The sequence below is a fragment of the Xiphophorus hellerii genome, chromosome 16, assembly GCF_003331165.1.
Source record: "Xiphophorus hellerii strain 12219 chromosome 16, Xiphophorus_hellerii-4.1, whole genome shotgun sequence".
In the NCBI taxonomy this organism is placed as follows: Eukaryota; Metazoa; Chordata; class Actinopteri; order Cyprinodontiformes; family Poeciliidae; genus Xiphophorus; species Xiphophorus hellerii.
The window spans coordinates 6,232,030-6,251,866 of NC_045687.1; the positions used below are offsets into that span (position 1 = coordinate 6,232,030).

Consider the following 19,837-nt stretch of genomic DNA (forward strand, 5'->3'; position numbering starts at 1 on the left):
TCTTTGATATTAAAATGTGTTTCATCATCTGAAACAAGAAATCTGTATGGGTACCATAAAATACACAAAACATTTTTATTTGATTTAAAAACATTTTTATTCAAACATAATCAAGTCCACCTTTTTTCTCATTTAGCTCCAGAGACAAATTGAGCTACAAAAAAACATTTTGTACAAGTAAAAAAATAAAAATACAACAAAAACTGAGAACAAACAGACAGATCCAATGTTTAACAGCTACACCTGTTCTGTAGATTAAAAAGTTCCCTCACATCGGATAATTAAGCACCACGTCCTGCTTCGCCAACTCCAACAACATGGGATCGTCAAAGAACTTGCTGATGCTCACATCTTCGCTCAGACCCTGCAAAGCAACAAAGATTATTAGCATCTTTTTTATTTAAATGCTTGTGGTTATATTTTAAATTCAAAGGGCAAACAGGCGGGAAGCCGACTTGCCTTGCGTCTTCTGGTCTTGATCATGAACTCTCGGGCCAGGTGGGGGGCGGGTTGAGGCTCGAGGGGCCGGATCACAATGCTCTTGTCCAGCGGGTCACCGGGAACAATCTAAAACGAGCGTCAGAAGCAAAACAGACACTCGTTTACGTTCAACACATTTCCCAACAACACGCAAGACCTTCAGCGCCAACAAGCTGAGTGAACATTTTTAACATTCTGTCCCGTTTTTCCTGACTCAGTACGGCAACCGTCATCGTAACAGAAAAAAAAAAAACGAGACGCAAGTAGTGTCACTCCATCAAATGGGACCAATATGACAACAATGCAACGTTCGCAGGATGAGTTAGAATGCATACGAGCTCCCGGACGTTTAAAATTATTCACTAAATCCGCTCTAAGCAGCCTGACCTTCCTGGGGCGAATGGGATATTCATGTCATTTGACGGGAGAGGAAGAGGAGGCTCGCATAGGAATGGGATATGATAGAATAAATAAATACTTTCTGAGCCTGAGGGGGGGATTTTGACTGGAGGAAAAGAGGAAAACATAATCAAAGGAGAAGCTGGAGCCCAATCAACAGATGGAAGGGAGCGGCTGAGGACAGAAACTCAACGCGACGCTATTAGCAAGCCAGTAGATGATAAAACTAATGAGGGAGGCACAATATGGCCTCTTAAGGTTAATGGGCCAAACAAGGCAGTTCAGGGACTTCTTTGTTCTTCTCGTTATCTGGGGCAGCCGAATCAATATGTGCTCACAGGAATCAAATCTCTCAAACACAAACAGCAGAAAAGAGCCAGATTGTTGAGTGAATTGGGAATGAGTCATTTCAACATGCGTGCTGACTAAGCATGTTGCAATAGGAAACGAATCAATTAATCGCATGATAAATTAAAATGAGCTCAATGAATTCCATTTGCATGATTGATTGTTTTTCTCTTTTTCTACCAAAGACTGGATGATAGAAGTTTCCAGTCTGGTCTTTTCTATTCCGTTTTTTGAAGGACAATTTTCTTCACAGAGAGTTTAATATCCATTTTATTTGTTGCTTTGGGTGTTTTGTTTGTTTGTTATGGAAATTTTAAATCTCTTCCACTTCTAGTATCAAATATTTGATACTCAGCTTGCATTACTACGTCATTTCCATGATATCACTTGAAAATGGTCTAAAAACAACATCACAGTGACTTCTCAATAACAAGATTTGTTATTGTGACAGGCTTAGTGATGATTGGTATTAAATCTCGAAAGAAGTTCCTTAAAAAATGAACATTTTGCAAGGAATAAATGGTGATAAACTGTTCCTGTCTGCTATTGAATAATCAGAATTATCTCATCAGGAACTGAAATGAAGAAAAACTTCTTAATAAAAAGCAATTCAAAGCAGAACCAAATCTGTCACTGCATTTTATTTTCTCATCTTCATATAATTTAAATAACAATGATGCAAATATTCTCCAGCGCAAGCCTGACATAAATAATTCATGCCTGATGTCGTGTCAGATGCTTTCATTTTCACCTACGGGGGATGAGACATTAGTTCAGATGATGAAACATGAAATGTTTCCACTCCCTTTTTGCTCACAGATTAATGACTTTGCACTGAAGTATTAATCTAGCCTAAGTGGAGGTAATTTTCACTGACACAGCTCTACGGAGTGCAGACGCAAACACATGTCAGATAAGAGCAGGCAGTCACAGACAGACACATAAAACTTGAAAAGTAATGAGTCGACACTCTGCTGTACTCGGGATCAAAAGCTGTTTAACCGGAGCGGCAGACGAACGCGCGACGCCGGGCACTTCGGAGCCGCAACACATGGTGGTCGGGACTCCCAGCATTCCCAGACATGTTCGCAAACGTACTTCCAAACTTGTCAAAGGCCAATTTTCAAAGCATGAATACAAAACTTTACAATACAAAAGGCTTTCCTATTAGGGCTGCAGCTAACAATTATTTTAGTAAATCGATTATTTTGATAATCAATTGGATAAAAGAAATTCCAGCTCATTCACAAAGTTTTTCATCCTAACCATTTAAGTCTGTTTTATTCAATATTTAAAAAACACAAAAATGTAAACAAACAATACAATTCCCTTTTTGAATAAGAAAATTAGCATTTTATTGCCTAAGGCGCAATAACGGCATTCTTTTAGAGAACACTAGATTATTTTTTAGTAAAGGATACATCTGCAGCTAAATATTTCTTAATCTGTTGATTATCTTTTGGACAAACCGATTAATGTTTGGTTAACAAAAAGTGCTTAATATGAGGTTTTATTTTTTACAAAGTGAAGCTAAAACTATGCCACTTGAGGAGTTTTTGTAGAAAATATTTACAGGCAATATGGGTTTTTCTTTCATCTTAAATGCAAAACCTATATTTTTTATAGCTTTGGCTTAATTACTGCTCTGACTGTTGCTCTTTCAGAAAATTGCTTCTTTCAGCATTTGCATACTTCAGTTTACAATTATTCAATTACTAAATTAGTAATGACGATTACTTCAATAATCGATTCATCACGATTAATTCTAGTTTTACTTTCAATTTTAACCTGTAAAAACTAAAGAAGATGCAAAAACTAAAGAAGATGGATGAAAAACATGTATGGATGTAAGAAAGTATGATGGATCGATGCACTTACAGATAGATGGGAGGAAAATGCATGAATGACAGATATAGGATGGGGGAATGGATGAAGGGATGGAAAAACATGAATATATAGATGAAGGGATGAATATTTGAAAGGATGGAAAAATGCATAGATAGATGGAGGCATGTAAGAAAGAAGGATAAATGGATGGCTAAACATACGAGTGGATAAAAGTACCAATAGATAAAATGGATGGTTTAGACGGACAGACAGGTCGATGGACAAAAGGATGACTGAATGACTGCAGTATTGAAAAAGTAAATGGAAGGCTGTATATGTGGAGAAAAAGAGTGATGGATAGATGGATGAAGGGAAGGACAAACTGACAGAGAAATGCAAACAAAATACCAGGATAGTTTTATAACGTCATTTACATCTTTCACATTAAAAACATATAGCATCAGCATCAGTCTGTATCTAAGAGACAGGAATTAATCTCGCAACTTTTCAACATATTTTTACCTGCCAGGCTTTTATTTTTAGGAGGCAAATGCCAAGTAATCCAATCCACCAAGAAGAAGGAGCTGACTGCATGTTGGTGTCCATAAATCTCACCTGCCAGTGGTGGAACACAGACAGCGCGAAGGCCTGACCCTGTGTGTGTGTGCGAAGGTCGGTCTCAAAGCCGAACGAGTCTATGGCCGGGATGAAAGCCTTGATGGTGTAGAGAGGAGAGCCGGGTATGGGTGCATCCTGGGTGACGTGACCTCTGATAGATGGCAAACAACGATTATTTCAATAAGAAAATGAAAAACGATGAGTGTGAAGCTTGATTTAGGAGGTAGACAAACCTTCTTCTAGCCAGAACGGTGTAGACGGCAGATACACAGTCAGCTGGAGCCTGGACCTCCACAAAGTAATACGGCTCCATTAACCTTGGAGTGGCCTGAAATGAAAGGGTTACTACAGATTAAAGTAGGAAGAAAGGCCTAAAGAAAGACTGTAACATATTGATGAGATTCCAAAAACAGCATCACAGTTTAATTAAACTCTTCTCTCTAATAGAGGTAATTAACTAATTAACTATTTAAAAATAATAAGAAAAAAACAGACTTCGAACACTTTTCAAGGTAAGTTTTCAAACTTTTCCAGCAGAACACTTTCGAGATTAAAAAAATATAGATGAACAAAAAGACAGATTCAATTTACAATTATATGATAATGTAAACTAAAATATAGCTAAATGTTGTATTCTAAAGGTCTGTTTCATGCATCCTATAAGCCTTACTGGTCTGAGAACAAAATACTAATTTAACAAAAAAGAAAATCCAACAAATTATGCTAAGGTAAATAAAGTTTCTGCTCAAATACAACATACAAAAAGTCATAAAAATCTCTAAAAAATGTTCTTGCAAAAATAATTTTGGTCACTCTAACTGACCTGAAAAAAAACAACAACTTCAGACATTGAGAAAAAAAAAAAAAAAAGTATTTTTATTAGGTGTATGAAAATATATGGTTTCAACTGAAAAATTACAAAACTGTGCAGTTTGAATATCAAGCATTTTCAACAATCAAGCACCATCAAATCCTTGAAAACACCTGATTGAAATTCAAGCATTTTAAAGGATCTGAAACACCTGTAGCACCTGGAAAAAAAAAAGATCTGAAAGGCTCTGACCATGAGAAAGGCGGAGTAGACCACCCTCCTGGCTGTCGGGATGACCTGACCTCCTCCTCTGTGGAGAGGCTCCTGAGCGATGACGGCATCCAGGATCTTAAACTTCACATTTCTAATAGCTGACAGGAACAAAAACAACAAAAAAGTCAACAAAAATATGAATAAATCAGTCCACATTTAATTCAGATTAAGAGTCAAGGTTCTTACGCTCATCACACAGAGGTCCCTCCCTGGTGCCCCACTGGAAGCCCTGAACGATGCTGTCTTTGACTGAACCGAGCAAAGCTTTGTCCACCTGCAGAAAACACACAATGGCTCTCAGACTCTCTGGAAGAACACCATATTTTAATCAATACATTCATCAAAAACAAGCAAAAAGACTAAATTTAGGTTTTCTTGATAACCTAAGGAACTAAAACATTTAATTTCATGCTTTTCGCACTCAAATCTCTAGAGTTCTCCATCCATTTTTACCCTTTTTTTAACCTATAAAGGAAAATCTTCAACATGAATTTGATGCAGATAACAGGAAACCGTAAAGCGTGAAGTTTTAGGAACATTGGGGATCTGCTGGGATGCTGCTGAGAGATGTGGAGGCAGTATTGCAGATTCAATATGATTGAATATATGAGGTGTTTGTATATATAATGAATTTCTGCTAAACAACCAAAACAACAAAATTGAAAACACAATTTTTTCTTCCTGATCTTGACCTGGAAGCCATTTAAATTGAGTTTCAGATGGAGAAAAATCAGGTTTTTGTACAAGACAAAAACAAGGTCCATTTAATTAATTTATTGTGGCAAACGCTGGAAAGCAAAAACACGATAAAATATGAATACATATCTAAGAGTTGTGCACAAAATTTCTTGCCAATCGTTTTTCTGACTTGCCTCCGAAGGAAGCGTGTCATCCACGAGAATATTTGGCCCCGTTGTGTCTGGTCCAAAGGCCCAGATAGACCTGGCAGCCAGCAGATCCCAGTCGTACTTCGTCTGGAAGAACTCTCCCAGCTTCTTCCTGCCATGACAAAACAGGACAGTTACTGGTTGGGGGTGGGGAAGTGATGGGAGGTGCAGTGTGTCAACTGGAACATTAAAAAGATTGCTTTATTCGGGAGACCAACGGGGGGGTTAATGGAAGAGAGGTATGTGCTATTATATGGTGCCACAACAAGGTCCAGATGGCCTCACAGACAGCAAGCCTCACTCAAGCAGAGGATGTAATCAGGCCTGCTCTTCATACAAGAGGAACGGGGAACTGCTTGCATGCTTTCAGTACACAATTTAATTAAACAGAGTGAATTAATCAATAGGCAAAAGTGAGGTAACATCGTGGGGGCATTTCTGTGATGCACAGGCAGCTACTCGGCAGCGAGCACAAAATTATTGTCGAGCACCTATGTATTTAGCAACTTCCAATGTTTCACTTCTTAAATAAGTTTTTCCTCCACTGCCTCCTCTGACGGCGTTTAATTGCAGAACCTCGTTTTTCAATAACTGCTCATTAATCCCAGCAAAGGGTGAAATGCGAATAAATGGTCAGAAAAGCGCGGAAATGTGGAGGAATTAAGCTGACATCAAAGCAAAACGAGAACATCTGACATGAAAGGCACATTGTATCACCCGGCTAATAAAGCAGTCAATTAAACTGCAGCTGCAGCAGCAGCAGCAGTGAGCGGGAGAGTCTTTAGCAGCGTACCTGTTCCACGTGATCTGCACCACTTCGTTCTCGATGTCCTCAGCGAGCCCCTTCTCCAGAGGCTCAGCAATCATGGTGATCTTATTCCTGGAAATCAAACCAATCTCAGTTTGTGTTGCTTTATCTGACTTGTGTATTGCCCAGTCGAGCAGCTGTAATTATCTGGCGAAGCGTCATCAGATTACACTCTTGCCGTTGTGTTCGACTTGGATCTGATAAAATGACGGTAAATACTCACTTTTTGTTGGGCGTCTCAGCAAAACACTTAAGAGACGAAGTCTCAACCACCGTTTCACAAAAGGTCACAACGGGATCAGCGACCTGAAGGGAAAATGTTAAAAAGAGATTTGTTTAAGAAAACCGTATCAACAAAAGCATTTAAAAAAAATAAATCACTTTTCAACTGCAATAATGACAATAATCCACACGTTTTTATTTGTGGTGCCATTTTGTTTGCATATAAAACACACAGTCATGTTCTGCTGAAGTGAGCTGGTTGCAGGTTTCACAGGGTTACATACATGTATACTCTGATAAATATTTAAAGGGGCAGTATAAAGTATTTTCCAGGTTATTTTATAGCACAATCAACTAACAATGTCACTTTTAAGTTAGTATAAATATTATTTATATATTAAACATGACAAAATCAATTTGATTTTGTAATTTGACATCTTGAAATTGGGCCTCTGTCTCTTTAAGAAGCTTGTGCTCTTTCCGACACTCGTCCTTCAGCACATCGATCAACAATGCTTCTCATTATGCTATTTACAACAGTCCTTAGGAGCAATAGTTCTTAATGAACTCAGCTCAGTTCCACCAGGTGTTTGCCAATTGCTGCTGCTGCTGCTGCTAGTCTGAAGGAGTTGAGTGGGAGAGGAATTACAGTCCGAGTAAACCTTAGTGCATTAGTCGCAGAAATTATTAGAAGTACTGTGAGCTAAAAGTCCAAACATCAATCAAAATGATATAGATGTATGAGTTTGTCTATGTGCTCAGGGCTCCTTTTGCATCAATCATTGAGTTATCACAGCAGGGCTACAAAGGTGTTAAAGAAGTCAGGTTGTTATAACAGCAACATTGATATTGGTGACTCTGGTGTTTCATTTTTCCTCTGGACAGGGCTTCTTAGCATCACTATGAGGTTCATGTCAGACCAGCCTGAAGGCCAGTCAGGCTCAGTGATGTCATGGTCACTGAAGTAGGTGCTTCTGGCAGTGTGGGAAAAACTTCTCTGCAGAGTTTGTGTCTCTGCACAGAATCAAAGCTCCATGCTATGGACATTGCTCCATGTCCTGGATACTTCTGTGTGGATGTGTCTTGAAGCACCACCTTCAGTCGCTGCAACACTTTGGGAACTGAACCAGGACCCTTGATTGGGGCTTGCTATGCAAAAGGGATGATTATTTTCTCCTTCCTTCACTCTGTAACCTTCAGCATTTTGTGTAATGTCCTTTGTGTCCAGTGTGAGCATCTGCTGCTATGAGTCTCTGTCCAGCTGGCTAAATGTTGCATTAGCATGTAAAATGAAAGTTCATAACATTTGGAATATATTAGGCAACAATTATTGTACTCCAGACAGTCCTATGCGATATGAATTTTGAACGCACTGCTATAGCAAAGACTATATATATTCGTGACATATTGTGCAGCCTCTGAAGGTTGCAGTTGTCTTTGTTACTCGTCACATTTTTCTCCTTTGATTTTTTTCTTCCACTCAACATTCCATTAATACGTTTCGATGCAGCATTCTGTAAACTATGTTTTTTAGCAGTGACTTTTGCGGTTCATTTTGCTTGGTGTCAACAAGCACTCTTTCCTGATTGTGAAAGTTATAACATTACAATTTTATGTTATTATTGATTAAATTATCTATGACATATTTTCTTTTCGTTCAGTAATAAGCTGAAGTTGTCTTAGTATTTGCCTTCTGAATTTAATTACCAAAATAAATGACCTCATCAGTGACGACCTGTTATATTAAGATTCACCTGCAGTTTCTTCCTAACAACCTAAAATGTTGTAGTTACATAATTATAATGGACATTTTTACGTACTTTAATGTCAATTTCGGAGTACATCTTCCTCAGATCATGCATGACACAATCCAGGTAAAGCTCTCCTGTCCCTAAGATGACATGCTCTCCAGACTCTTCCACCTGAAACACAGTCAAAACGTCAATCAGCTCCAACACACCAAAGTAAATAAAATGATTCGACACGGTGATGGTGCTCAGATGTACCTTTGTGGTTAGAGAAGGGTAGCTCTTGTTGACCTTCCTCAGTCCGTCCAACATCTTGGGAAGCTCGGACGGGTTTACGGGCTCCACGGCGATCTTGATGACTGAAGCTGTGTTAAACTTTAACGGCCTGAAAATCTGAGCCTGTTGGAGAAAGAGAAGTTACTTTATTGTGGTTCATAGTTCTAAATATCTTCTAAAAAGTTTCTCAGTGATTCCGGACCTCTTCGTTCCCCCGTGGTTCTGTGATGGTGGCCGTCTTCACGATTGGCTGGTCACAGCCTTCGATCAGAACCCAGTTTCCTGCAGGAACTCGGTTCACTTCGATTTGGTATCTGAGATGGTGGAAGAGGCTGTAAGTCTACCAAGCAATCGCTGACACTGGACCTTCATAAACGAGTGAAACCAGAAGGTCACCTGGCAACAGAGATCCAGAGGCGACCCACAGTGCAAATCTGCGAGTCTTCCTCGTCATCCAGCGTGTAGTTCTCTCCCAGAACCTTGACCGGCTGACCTGCCTGAATGGTACCGCTCAGAACCCTACCAAAGGCGTGGAACTGGACCCCATCCTCAGTGCTGTACATCTTAGTGGTGTGGCACATCAAGGGACCCTGAGGAACATCAGAAAGTAAGAAGAGGAGTCTTGAAACTAAAATAATGTTTTTTTTGTTTAATATATAAACTTTCCTGTAAAAAATTGTACTAAACCATAAGATGACTCACATCAGGATCACATTCTGCCATGGCTTCTCCCAAGTCAGAGTCTAGTCCTCCTGTGTATGTGTGGTCTATCTTTATTTTAGCACCCTCTTGTGGTGAGGGGATGTGTTGCACGCACATGTCCACAAAACCTGAAAAGAAAAACAAAGAAATGTATGGTTTAATACAAAACCATTAATTTATTTAACCAAAATTTTAAAGAATAAATTTAAAAAACCTGGAAGATATCTCTACAGTGGTCAGATTTTAAAAGTAAACCAGACAAAAATGACAGACTGTCAGGAGAGGAAAAGAAGGGAATAGATGGGATATGGATGGAAGCAAAATGGATGGATGTTGAAAAGAGACGGTTGGACGTAGGAGAGATGGACAGACGGACGGATGTAACAAAGATAGATGGATGAAGAAAGGTAATACAGAAGTGAACTTTCCCAGATTGTAACAGCGAATAAAGTTTGAAAATATCCACATTTTCCCACAATCCTTTCCATATCCATATTTATCACCACTAGGAGAAAAACTTCATTCAAAGTACAAATGAAGCACAAACATCAGACTCCGAGACGTACCGGTGAACTCTCCGAAGAAACGGTTACAGACCAGCCGGAGCAGAGGCCTGATGTTCAGCTTCAGCTCCTCCTTGGTCAAGTGGATCCCAAGTTCATCCAGAACCCGGGGCAGGGTGGTGTCCACATCCCCAACCACCTGGACACACACACACAAACACACCATTTGGGGAAGGATCACACACAGGAGGTTTGAATTGAGAACTGAGCTGCTAATCTTCAAGGAAACAAAAACAAACAAAGCCAGCCATTTCGAACCTGTGAGAGGATCTTGTAAAGAGGCTCCAGGACAAACTCCACAAAGCTGCGCTGGGAGTTACTGGTGGGAGCTTTCTTTGTGAACTTACGACTAAACAGAGAACAAAGAAAAAAACATGAAGGAAGAGAAGAGCTTCACAGATTTTAGCAGAGAGGCTGAGTGCTCACGTTTTGGGGTTGAAATAAATGTCTCCCCAAAGCCGCTTTGCAAACTCGTTATAGTTGATATCACCTAGAAACAGAGGAAGGAGACAGGAGTGAGTGAGTGCTGTTTTCTATTATCCACAGTGATGGTAAAAGTATTCACACCCTCACATTTTACTTTCTTGCTTTTCAAGCCTAAACAGATAAAAGCCCTTTTCTTTACTAACAAAATACATTAATTCGTCTTAAAATGCAGCAAGACAAAAGAGCAACTGAACTAAAAGTTGCAGATTTTGTGTTAACTCAGGATATTTTCTGCCTAATATTCAAACATGTAGGGTAATTTAAAATGTGTAAAACAGAACAAACAAAAAAAATCAGCATGTTTACTGATAAGTGATCTCACCGTAGGTGTCTGAGTAGATCTTGGCAAAGGACCCCAGGGTGAAACAGATGCTGTACTGAGAGCTGGCGAAGCAAACATTCCCGAGGAGCGGAGACACCACCAAGTTCTCGTCTGTGGAGTACGTACTGAAAGACAGAAGGAACGTCACAAATACTGAGCCGGGGAAATCACTTGAGTCTAAAGTACTTTTATTTTGAAACTCAAATGTTTTTTCATACTTTAAGGTTTGCAGTTTCCCCTGTTAATCGAACAAACCAGAATTACCTGAGCATACCGTTGACCTCATCCACAATGTGTCGAAGTTTATAATAAGCATCTGTTGGCGGCAGTTTGAGCTCAACAATGAGCCGGTCCACCTTGTTGATGCAGATGGTGATGGCCATGCGCTCCTGTACTGCATGTTTGATCAGGCGCTCCGTGTTCAGCATCACCTGGTCAAAGAACGACAGAAGATTGAATCACTTCTTCTAAAAAAGAATTTTATACAAATAAATGCCCTTCTTAAGAAACGGCAACTCACTCCTTCAGCTGCATCGATAAAGAGGACAACTCCATCTGAGATCCTCATGCTGGATGTGACCTCATCAGAGAAGTTCACATGGCCTTTTCAAGGAGACATACTGTCAATGTTTTGTTTATTTTTAAGAAAACATCACAGATAAACCTCTTCATTGAGCTAATATACAAGACCTGGTGTATCCATGATGTTGAAAAGGTAAGATTTTCCTCTGGAGTCAGGCAGCACCATCGTGACTGGAGTGCTTTTGATGCCGACTCCTCGCTGATAAAAAAAAAAAGCACCAGAAACAATGAAGAGACTAAATGTTACCGTTCAGTAATAACCCAACAGATTTAAATAAATACTGTCCGGTTAATTAATGACAAATATGAATGAAGGGCTCACCTCCTGCTCAGTGAAAAGGATGTCTGTGTAGCGGAGCTGGAAAAAGAAAAAAGTCAAAATCCACGTTGGGTCGAAGTTGATTTCAACACAGTTTAAGTGAAATTGAAGCAGCGAACACTCACATCGACATCATCTCTCTTTCTGATTTCAGGATGAGTTTGCTCAATCAGGCAATCCACAAAACAAGTCTGAGAGGAATGAAAACATTAAGAGGGTAAACTACATTAGTTGTCATATCATTGTTTAATATTTCAATGATATTTAGTTTTTTTCCTAACATTGTGTCAAGCATGAATAACTTTCTCCCCTTAGGTGCTTCTCCAGCTTCTATAGCAACCTTTAGCAGCTCACTAAAATCATAAAAATAGGCCCTCATTTTTTATATTAGCTACATGTATTTTTTTTTATTTAAACTTGTTTCTTGATCAAAATGCCAAGGACAATCCCCCAGCAAAGAACAGAGCATGATGTGAGAGAGCCAGCAGCAGCTAGAGAGCTGCAGCGAACCTTGCCATGGTGGAGGTGACCGCAGAGGGTGACGTTACGGATCAGCTCGGTACCGTCCATCAAATCTGCCAGAAACCTGCACGGACACAAAGGATGAACGAGACACATGTCACTCTGCTGCATTCTGAATCATCAGCATTTTTATCTGAATTTAACGGGCTACAAGACTCACTCCATGTCATAAACAGTGGCAGGTAACTCCTGCTCCATCAATGTGAACTTCTTGTGCTTGACTGGCTTGATAATGGGCTCTGAAGGAAAGGTAAATAAGGAAAGACTCATGAGAATATCATTTGTCTTGTTTTCAAAGACAGAATTCTGTAACCATGTTAACAGCACACATTAATTTCAGAGTAATTTTGATTGCACAGAAATAATCTTCATATACATTTGATGTTTCAATAAAGGTAAAATTAGAATTAAATGAATACAGTCTAAAAACAAAAACATCAAAATTACAGTGCAAGAAAAATGCATAATAAACATGAAAAATATGTGAGATCTCAGAGAAATGATATCTCTAAATCTTAGTTTTTGTAGTGTTTATAAAAGCAGAGTGATAAACTAGTTGTCAGACTGGCAAGCTTTCACAAAGTGATAAATCAGCAAAAAATGTCACAAAACTAAAACAGCAGAACATGGTGAGTCTGGAAAACATACTTTAAAAAAATGTATGACATCTTTAGTGACATCTTTTTGTTTTGTCTATAGATTCAAGCAAACAAAGATTAAATCAAACTTTAAATTTCCATTTCCAGAACAAATACCTGCACAAGCCTGATTGTGCAAAGAGCACTGTACAGAAAAAGAATGCAACTGGCAGATTAACAGGGAATACATTGACAAAAGCGAGAGCTGGTAAGTTTTTCAAGACAAAAAAGGCATCAAAGCAATTAGCTTGAAACTCACTGTGATATACTTTGACAAAAGAAAGTACACTTCAAGAGCAACAAAAAATGGAAAGAAATAGGAGATAGAGTTTGTGGCAGGACTGTTAAAAAGGATCAACTGAATGGCATGACCAATAAACAGTCTTCAATTGAGAAATAAAAACAGTATATGACAAAACCCCATCTTGTAACATTTGTCCACCAGAAAATTACAAAACAATGTTGATGAAGAATATCGTTTTTCAGTAGTAAAATCAGTTTCTCAAACAACTCAAGCAGGAAGCAAAGTCTGGAGACGCAAAGACAGGTTTGATTTTTCCATAAAAATAGTGTTTTAATTTTGTGATTATAAATCCCAACACACATGAAACTAAATATTCTTATTTTCACGTTTTCCCAGATAGACCTCATTTACACACATTTCTCAGTGCTTTTGTAAACAAATTCAGAATCTAATCAAAGGAAGCTCTGTAGAGGTACTAAAAGAAAGCTGTTCCAGATAATAAAATGTGACTCAATCCTTGTAAAAAAAAAACAATCTTAATCTCACCAGTAAGCGGTTGTGTGTCTTCTTCCTGGACAATAGTTTCCACTTCCGGCCCGTAAACCTCCTCCGCTGTGGGATAGTATTTCTTGTCCTCATGCAGGACCACCTCCATGCCAGGTACGTGCTCATCCTCATTTGCAGGCTCATCTTCTTCATCTTCATCCCCCTGCAGGAAATAAACACAATGACAGGTTTTCCACTGAAATCTTTAGCGATTACAAGTAGTATGAATTTGAAAGATACCTCGTCAATATCCCTGTCCTCTGCATCCAGATCATCGTCATCGTCATCAGAGTCCAGCTCTGGACCGATGTAATTACCAAACTCGTCATACAAATCAGCCTCCATCTTCTAGAAAACTGCAAAGGAAATCAAATATTTAGACTTGGGCTCATGTTGAAGAGAACACAGCAGCTCTGAGAAGATTAAACTTCCAAGTTTTTGAGACTGAAATGGAACAGATATTTTGTAATGATAAAATGTTAGGGGTGAAAAAATATGTAAAACAAAAAACTGGAACAACCAGGTTGTGTAATCCTCCATGAAAACTGCAGAACAACTTTTCTTTCTATACATTTTTTTGACAACTAACAACAATCTATCAGTTTGTAAAAATATGCACATGAATAAATCTTAGGAAAAAGCTACAAGTACAAATGAGCTTTACTTCAGGTTAATTAATTCACTTATACTGAAGTGAGAGCACAGAAAATTCATACATTCCTGCTACATCATTTCATCTGAAATAAATTCTCCCATAATTGTAGTTTCTTACTAAATATAAAACATATACAAACTTTAACTGGTATTTGTAATTTATACATTTACGGTTTTTCAAATGTGCACAGTTTTAATAGTTTTAAACATTTTCCGTGCAAAATAAAATAAAGGAGTGGAAGTCTGGCTATAATAGAGATGATCAGTCAGGCTGTACCACAACAGCTAATGCTAACACTGATATTCTCGCGACGGTTTACAGAACCCGATGTTTAATTTACGAAAGTTCCTGATAGAAAATAAACAAAAAGGTTGACCGGAAGAAATTCGGTTCTTTTTCGGGTAATATTTGATCTAACAGCATATTGTCATTCTAACGAGCTAAAAGGGTAAAGATATGAACGAGCTGCAAGCTACGTAAGAGGTACGTTGCTGTTCAGAGTTAGCAAGCGATAGCATGCGGATCTCAACTAAATCATATATAATATTATAAATACGTACCTTTTCCGGATAAAAAGCGGATACTTATTATGAAATCCAAAACAATAAGATGACTTTTATACACAGTATACAAATGCTCATTCAAATAGCGCCATGCGTATGGGATGCAACTGCCGTATATCCTCTTCTTCAGGTGTTTAATGGCGGATGGCAGATCTTTAAGTGCCAATACTGCCATCTACTGGACGTGAGGATAGACGAGAAACGTACATAATAAGTGCCTGGATTTGTTCTTTACCTTTTTCATAACTTGACATTTTATTTTATTTTATTTTATTTTATCAATCCCTCAAAAATACTTTATATTGTACTGTTAATATTTAATCTGTTCGGTGCTTCTTTAAACTGTAACCTTTCTTGTTCATATCATGAAAACGCTAAACAGATTCAGGCAGATTATAGCGATCACATATCTCTGTAATATGGTTTCCAATTATTTTGAGTTTTGTTGAGACCTGTATGACCTTTTCTGAGACATCTGAAAATGTACACTGCTTTTCTTCCTGTTTTTCTTACATGCCCCTCAAACTTCTGCACAACTGCCTCATCCTTTCCCCCAAGCTTTTAACAGAATTGTTATCAATTAACTTGTATTCAACTTTCCTCAATGGAATTTGAAACTCTTTTTTTATTATTGTCATTTACTGTTTATTCCAAAAAGAGAACATTCTTGTACTGAGATGAGATTTGTAGTTATCCTCCGATACCACTAGATGGAATTAAACATTTGCCACCGCAACCAAAACAATTTTTCTTGGTAAAATAAAACTATAGCTAAATAAATAAATGACTGCATATTTGCATTTAGTCAAAATATGATATAAAAAGTCAGATGTTATTTAAAGAATTTTTCCAGTGTTAAACTCTTCTGAAATATGTATATGTGTTTATTCATGTTTTTAGGACACATTTTTTTCAGGGAAGTATTTTACTTTTTTAAACAAAATCATGTCTAAAACTTGTATTTTTTATGTCTGGCTTCTGAGATACAGTCACACAAAAGGCTATGCAAGACTTTTTGGAACTGTCAACATATTTATTATGATTTAATCAAGAGAGTTTAATCTAAGACTGAATATTCAATAAAAGAATCACCTGTTAGAATCTGTTAAAAAAAAAAAAAAAAACAAGATTGAGACACAAGCACTGTTTCAGGTTATGGCTTTATTCCTGCTGGTGGTATTTTATAGGCTGGGCCTATCCACGGTACAGACAAAACAAGATAACAGACATATTACAGAGATAAAAATAACATTTCATTTACAATACAATGCATCTATAAATTAGACAAACTCTTAAAATATATGGTGATTAAAAAAGAATAATAAAAAAACTGAATAAAAAGACAGTTTGGTCAGTATTAATGCCCATCACCATTAGGTGGCAGTGTTGTCAGGTTGACGCTATAATTTACAAAACCAAGTCATATTCCAATTGTGCTGTTTCAAAAAAAAGCACAACTATAATATTGGGGAGAAATAAATGAATGACATTTTAAATCTTTTAATCGGCCCACATGTAAACAGACAACTCCTAAATTACCCCATATAATTAATACATGAGCGGTAATATCGTATATCGTTGCATTTTATGCAAATACTTTTCCAAGCTCTGACTTTTTCTTTACTTGTAGAGATGGTACACATTAGATTCTGATTTCATACACACTCTAATTTAAGTTTAGCTGAGGAGTTCACAGCCTGTTCTTGTTATAGGCTTTGGAGACCCTTAACTTTACTCAAAAAGGTTTCTTATTGCTATTAGAATTATATTTTTTAGGAGTTTCACCTGAGAGCGTGACGTTAAATAGTCTATTTATTGTACTAATTAATTTTCTGCTCTCCCATCTAATTCCCTATTCCGCCACTAGTTTCCTCAATCGCGTAATCACATCTTCCCCGCTGACCCAAGGCACTGTGACCGCCTTGAACTCCCCGGGCATGGCTTCGTGGGTTTCTGTGATGAGCCGGTGCATGGGGAAGTCCCTGCGTGGGAAAGCCACGTCTCGAGGCCCGAGCGAGAGCGCAGGACAGAAGTCGTTGGCCCCATCCCCTACATAGAAGATCCGCTGGTAAGGGCGGCCGCGCTCCTGCGTCCTGCGCGCCACGTAGTCCCTGACGACCACCTGCTTGCACATGTTGTCCGGGCACCGCTGGCACTCGTGGGAGTGAAAGGGCCGCAACACCAGCCTACCGTTCTTGTTGAAAGTGGCCGGGTTGGTGAAGATCCGATGGAAGAGCTGGCGCACCCCGGCGCGTCGAAGCCAAGACTCTATGAAGAAGGTGTTGGCGTCAGACACCAGCACCACCTCAAAGTCATGCGCCGAGCGGTTGCGCAGGAACTGGAAGAGGGTGAGCATGCCGGGGGATGCGGGAATCTTCTCCATGATGCTGCGTAAGTCGCTCTCGGTGACGCCCTGCTCCGCCAGGTAGGCCAGTACTCGCTGCATGTACTCGTTGTAGCGGCCGGGCTGATAGGTGTCCTTCAGCCAGCCGGGAAGGTACTGACCCGGGGCGGCCTGCACCACCATGTCGTCGCTGGTTTCATCCACGATGGTTTCATCGAAGTCAAAGAAGATTATGAAGCGTTTGTCCGGGGAGATGGAAGCAGAATGGGAGGCCATGATGTCTGTATGCCTGAACCTGTGCTGCTCCTCTTCACCTGGGGGCTGAGGGGGGACATAACAGCAGTTGAAGACTGAATCCCCCATGACTGACCAGCTCCACTCCCCTATATCCCACAGATGAGAATAATAAATAGCAAACATGCGAACAAAGCGGTTAAACTGGGTTCCATTTGAAATTTTCAGGACATGCATACCTTGAATTGCGCCCACGGCTCTCTTGACCTGAATCGCAGAGGCTTTCAAATTGTGCGGCTGGCCGAACCTGTGTGTGGGGAAAAATGTAAGTATCGAGTTGCGTTACAAGGCAAAGGTAGAAAGTATTACGTTTTCAATTGAAACACTAAGAGGAACGATTTAATAAAATAAGTCAAAGGCCAACTGGAAATGAAATAATGACGTGCAAAATTGACTGATATGAATTTTAAGCTGGTCTAAATCATCTAAGCGATTTATCGACCTATTCTTAGGCAAAATAAATAAACATTATTTCTTCAAAGTATAGGCACCAATCATTGCAGGCAATCTAAACGCTATTTGAAAAAAATCTAGTAAATCACAATAAGCTCTAATTTTTTTCAAATATTTTAAAAGCATATTTAAATTATGATTTAAGTTAGAAGAAGAAGAAGAAGGTTAAAGCCATAAATGCATCACCAGCACTGGTTCCGATCCCCCGTTGTCAGGTTCGATCCGGTCTCTTTGGTTACAGAAGGCAGAGTTACAGCAGCAGCCGACCCGCGGCTCACGCACTTTTATCTGCGGAGCCGCTGTGAGCGTGCCCGCGGATTCAAGTCCGCCCATTTAATAGCAGCCCACAGTGCGCGTTCACGGCACTTTCATGAGATGAGAGAGTACAGGCAAAGAGAGGGGGCAAGGAAAGCAGGAATATTCTGTTGGATGAGGGTTCTACATAGTCAAAGATCCACTTTTTTCTTTTCCAAGTGTCTACGGTACATCTAGCCTTTTATGTAATCTGTTTTTGTTCAGCAGATTATCAACTTTATCTCTTGGTGAAACATTTACAGTTCCTTGCAACAGTATTTTTGAACTTTTCCACATTTTGTCCCTCCAAGTCGAGTCTTACAACTGCTATTTATTGGAATCATAGCTTCGTGTCTTTACGGGTCCAGCTTTCCACATCTACTAGAAACTAGAACTATTTTGACATTTTACTTTGCAAAATTGTCCAAATTTAGACAGGAGAGTCTCTGAAACCATCAGTTTAAATATCCATTCGTTTAAGGTTTGGAACTTTTAACATGTTTTCATCAAAATCAAGTGAAGGGCCGCTCTGTCCTTGTTTTAAGTTTTTTGCAGCCTCCAGCAGGTCGAGTTCCAGGTTTGCCCTGTACTTAAATCTACCACTAAACTTTGACCAGATGTCCAGAGTGAAGACCACCCAATCAGCATGTTTTAACAAATGTTGCTGTAAAAAAACAGTGATTTCAAATATCAATCTTGGCCTCCTTTTAGATGGCTGATCTGTATTTAGTTCAGTGGGGCCATTTTAATGGTAAAATGCCTCGGGTCTGCGAGTCCATATCTGTTGTGAAGGCAGGACAGGGATGGCTTTCGTTGTTGGGTTTCGCATTTCAGGAGATGACTGGATAGAAATGATTTAAAAGTAATCAAAATCTGAAATAAGGTTATGTTTCCATTTACTAACTACAGAGAAACATCAGTATCGCAGCAAGGGAGCCCATGTTTGCTGCTTGTTCCTCCTGATAAGACCCTGCAAGTATGCTGATTAATGAAGCACACAGAACGAACAAACGGCTGGGAAACGCGACGTGAAGTCCTCTTCTCTTTATCTGCCTGCCGACAGACGCAGCCTCCTCCCTCCTCGACACCAGAAGGCGTAATGACTAACAGCTGGGGAGGCCGACTATTTTCAAACCCAAATGGGAATGGAGATGTACAGACGGCGTGTTATTATCTCCTCTGCTCGTGAAGCGAGCCCCGGTACCTGGCCACCCACTCACCAACAGTGAGTCACACACACTTTTCTCTGCTCCCATCGGCCTGTTCTGCTACCTATAGGATTATGCGACTCATTAAGCCCACCTGGTAAAGAGAAAGCAGGTATTCTTCCAGCAATAATGCATCCTAAAAGGAGGGAAACACTACAAACCAATAAAACTTGAAGACTTTTTGATACCTAAGAAGATGATGACCTAAATTGTGGAATTATCCTGTTAATTTGCCCAAAATGGAAAAATTAGTAAAAGATTAGGGGTGTTAATAGTAGTAAAAACATGTCACAATTCTCAAATTCAGTGCAAAGAGTTGGTAAAATGTTATACCAAAATCACAGTGAAACTAAAAAAAGTGAAACTAGAAAAAGACCAGCGCTGAAACAAGAGTTGCATCAATCA

At 39.2% G+C, this 19,837-nt stretch overlaps 2 protein-coding genes across 3 annotated transcripts; both read right to left on the reverse strand.

Annotated features, from left to right (window-relative positions):
• Positions 1 to 78: 78 nt before the first annotated feature.
• On the reverse strand, positions 79 to 14,974 carry eftud2 (elongation factor Tu GTP binding domain containing 2). Its single transcript, XM_032588060.1, has 28 exons — positions 14,837 to 14,974; positions 13,862 to 13,977; positions 13,622 to 13,784; positions 12,354 to 12,432; positions 12,182 to 12,257; positions 11,797 to 11,862; positions 11,675 to 11,710; positions 11,461 to 11,551; positions 11,291 to 11,373; positions 11,035 to 11,201; positions 10,771 to 10,895; positions 10,389 to 10,452; positions 10,221 to 10,311; positions 9,966 to 10,101; positions 9,400 to 9,527; positions 9,094 to 9,287; positions 8,900 to 9,011; positions 8,680 to 8,820; positions 8,494 to 8,595; positions 6,675 to 6,757; positions 6,437 to 6,523; positions 5,629 to 5,755; positions 4,943 to 5,030; positions 4,736 to 4,854; positions 3,906 to 4,000; positions 3,670 to 3,823; positions 460 to 567; positions 79 to 364 (listed from the first exon to the last, which is right to left on the reverse strand). Exons 2-28 carry the CDS (start codon positions 13,964 to 13,966, stop codon positions 269 to 271), a joined length of 2,916 nt encoding a protein of 971 aa, XP_032443951.1. The 5' UTR covers positions 13,967 to 13,977; positions 14,837 to 14,974; the 3' UTR covers positions 79 to 268.
• A 1,006-nt stretch (positions 14,975 to 15,980) lies between these two features.
• On the reverse strand, positions 15,981 to 18,242 carry phospho1 (phosphoethanolamine/phosphocholine phosphatase 1). Of its 2 annotated transcripts, none has more exons than XM_032587056.1 (3): positions 18,117 to 18,242; positions 17,657 to 17,724; positions 15,981 to 17,504 (listed from the first exon to the last, which is right to left on the reverse strand). In XM_032587056.1, exon 3 carries the CDS (start codon positions 17,457 to 17,459, stop codon positions 16,692 to 16,694), a length of 768 nt encoding a protein of 255 aa, XP_032442947.1. In that variant the 5' UTR covers positions 17,460 to 17,504; positions 17,657 to 17,724; positions 18,117 to 18,242; the 3' UTR covers positions 15,981 to 16,691. The 2 variants fall into 2 exon arrangements, with proteins under 2 accessions (XP_032442947.1, XP_032442946.1); XM_032587055.1 differs by having other exon boundaries at positions 15,981 to 17,566.
• Between the last annotated feature and the right edge of the window lie 1,595 nt (positions 18,243 to 19,837).

Excerpts from the sequence above, each read along its gene's own strand:
- eftud2 (XM_032588060.1), bottom strand. The coding sequence starts at position 13,966 with ATGGAGGCTGATTTGTATGACGAGTTTGGTAATTACATCGGTCCAGAG. Across the intron at positions 9,528-9,965 it reads TTTCTTCGGAGAGTTCACCG|GTTTTGTGGACATGTGCGTG; the intron begins GTACGTCTCGGA and ends TTTTCTTTTCAG. Across the intron at positions 5,031-5,628 it reads ATGACACGCTTCCTTCGGAG|GTGGACAAAGCTTTGCTCGG; the intron begins GCAAGTCAGAAA and ends TGTTTTCTGCAG.
- phospho1 (XM_032587055.1), bottom strand. The coding sequence starts at position 17,546 with ATGGGGGATTCAGTCTTCAACTGCTGTTATGTCCCCCCTCAGCCCCCA.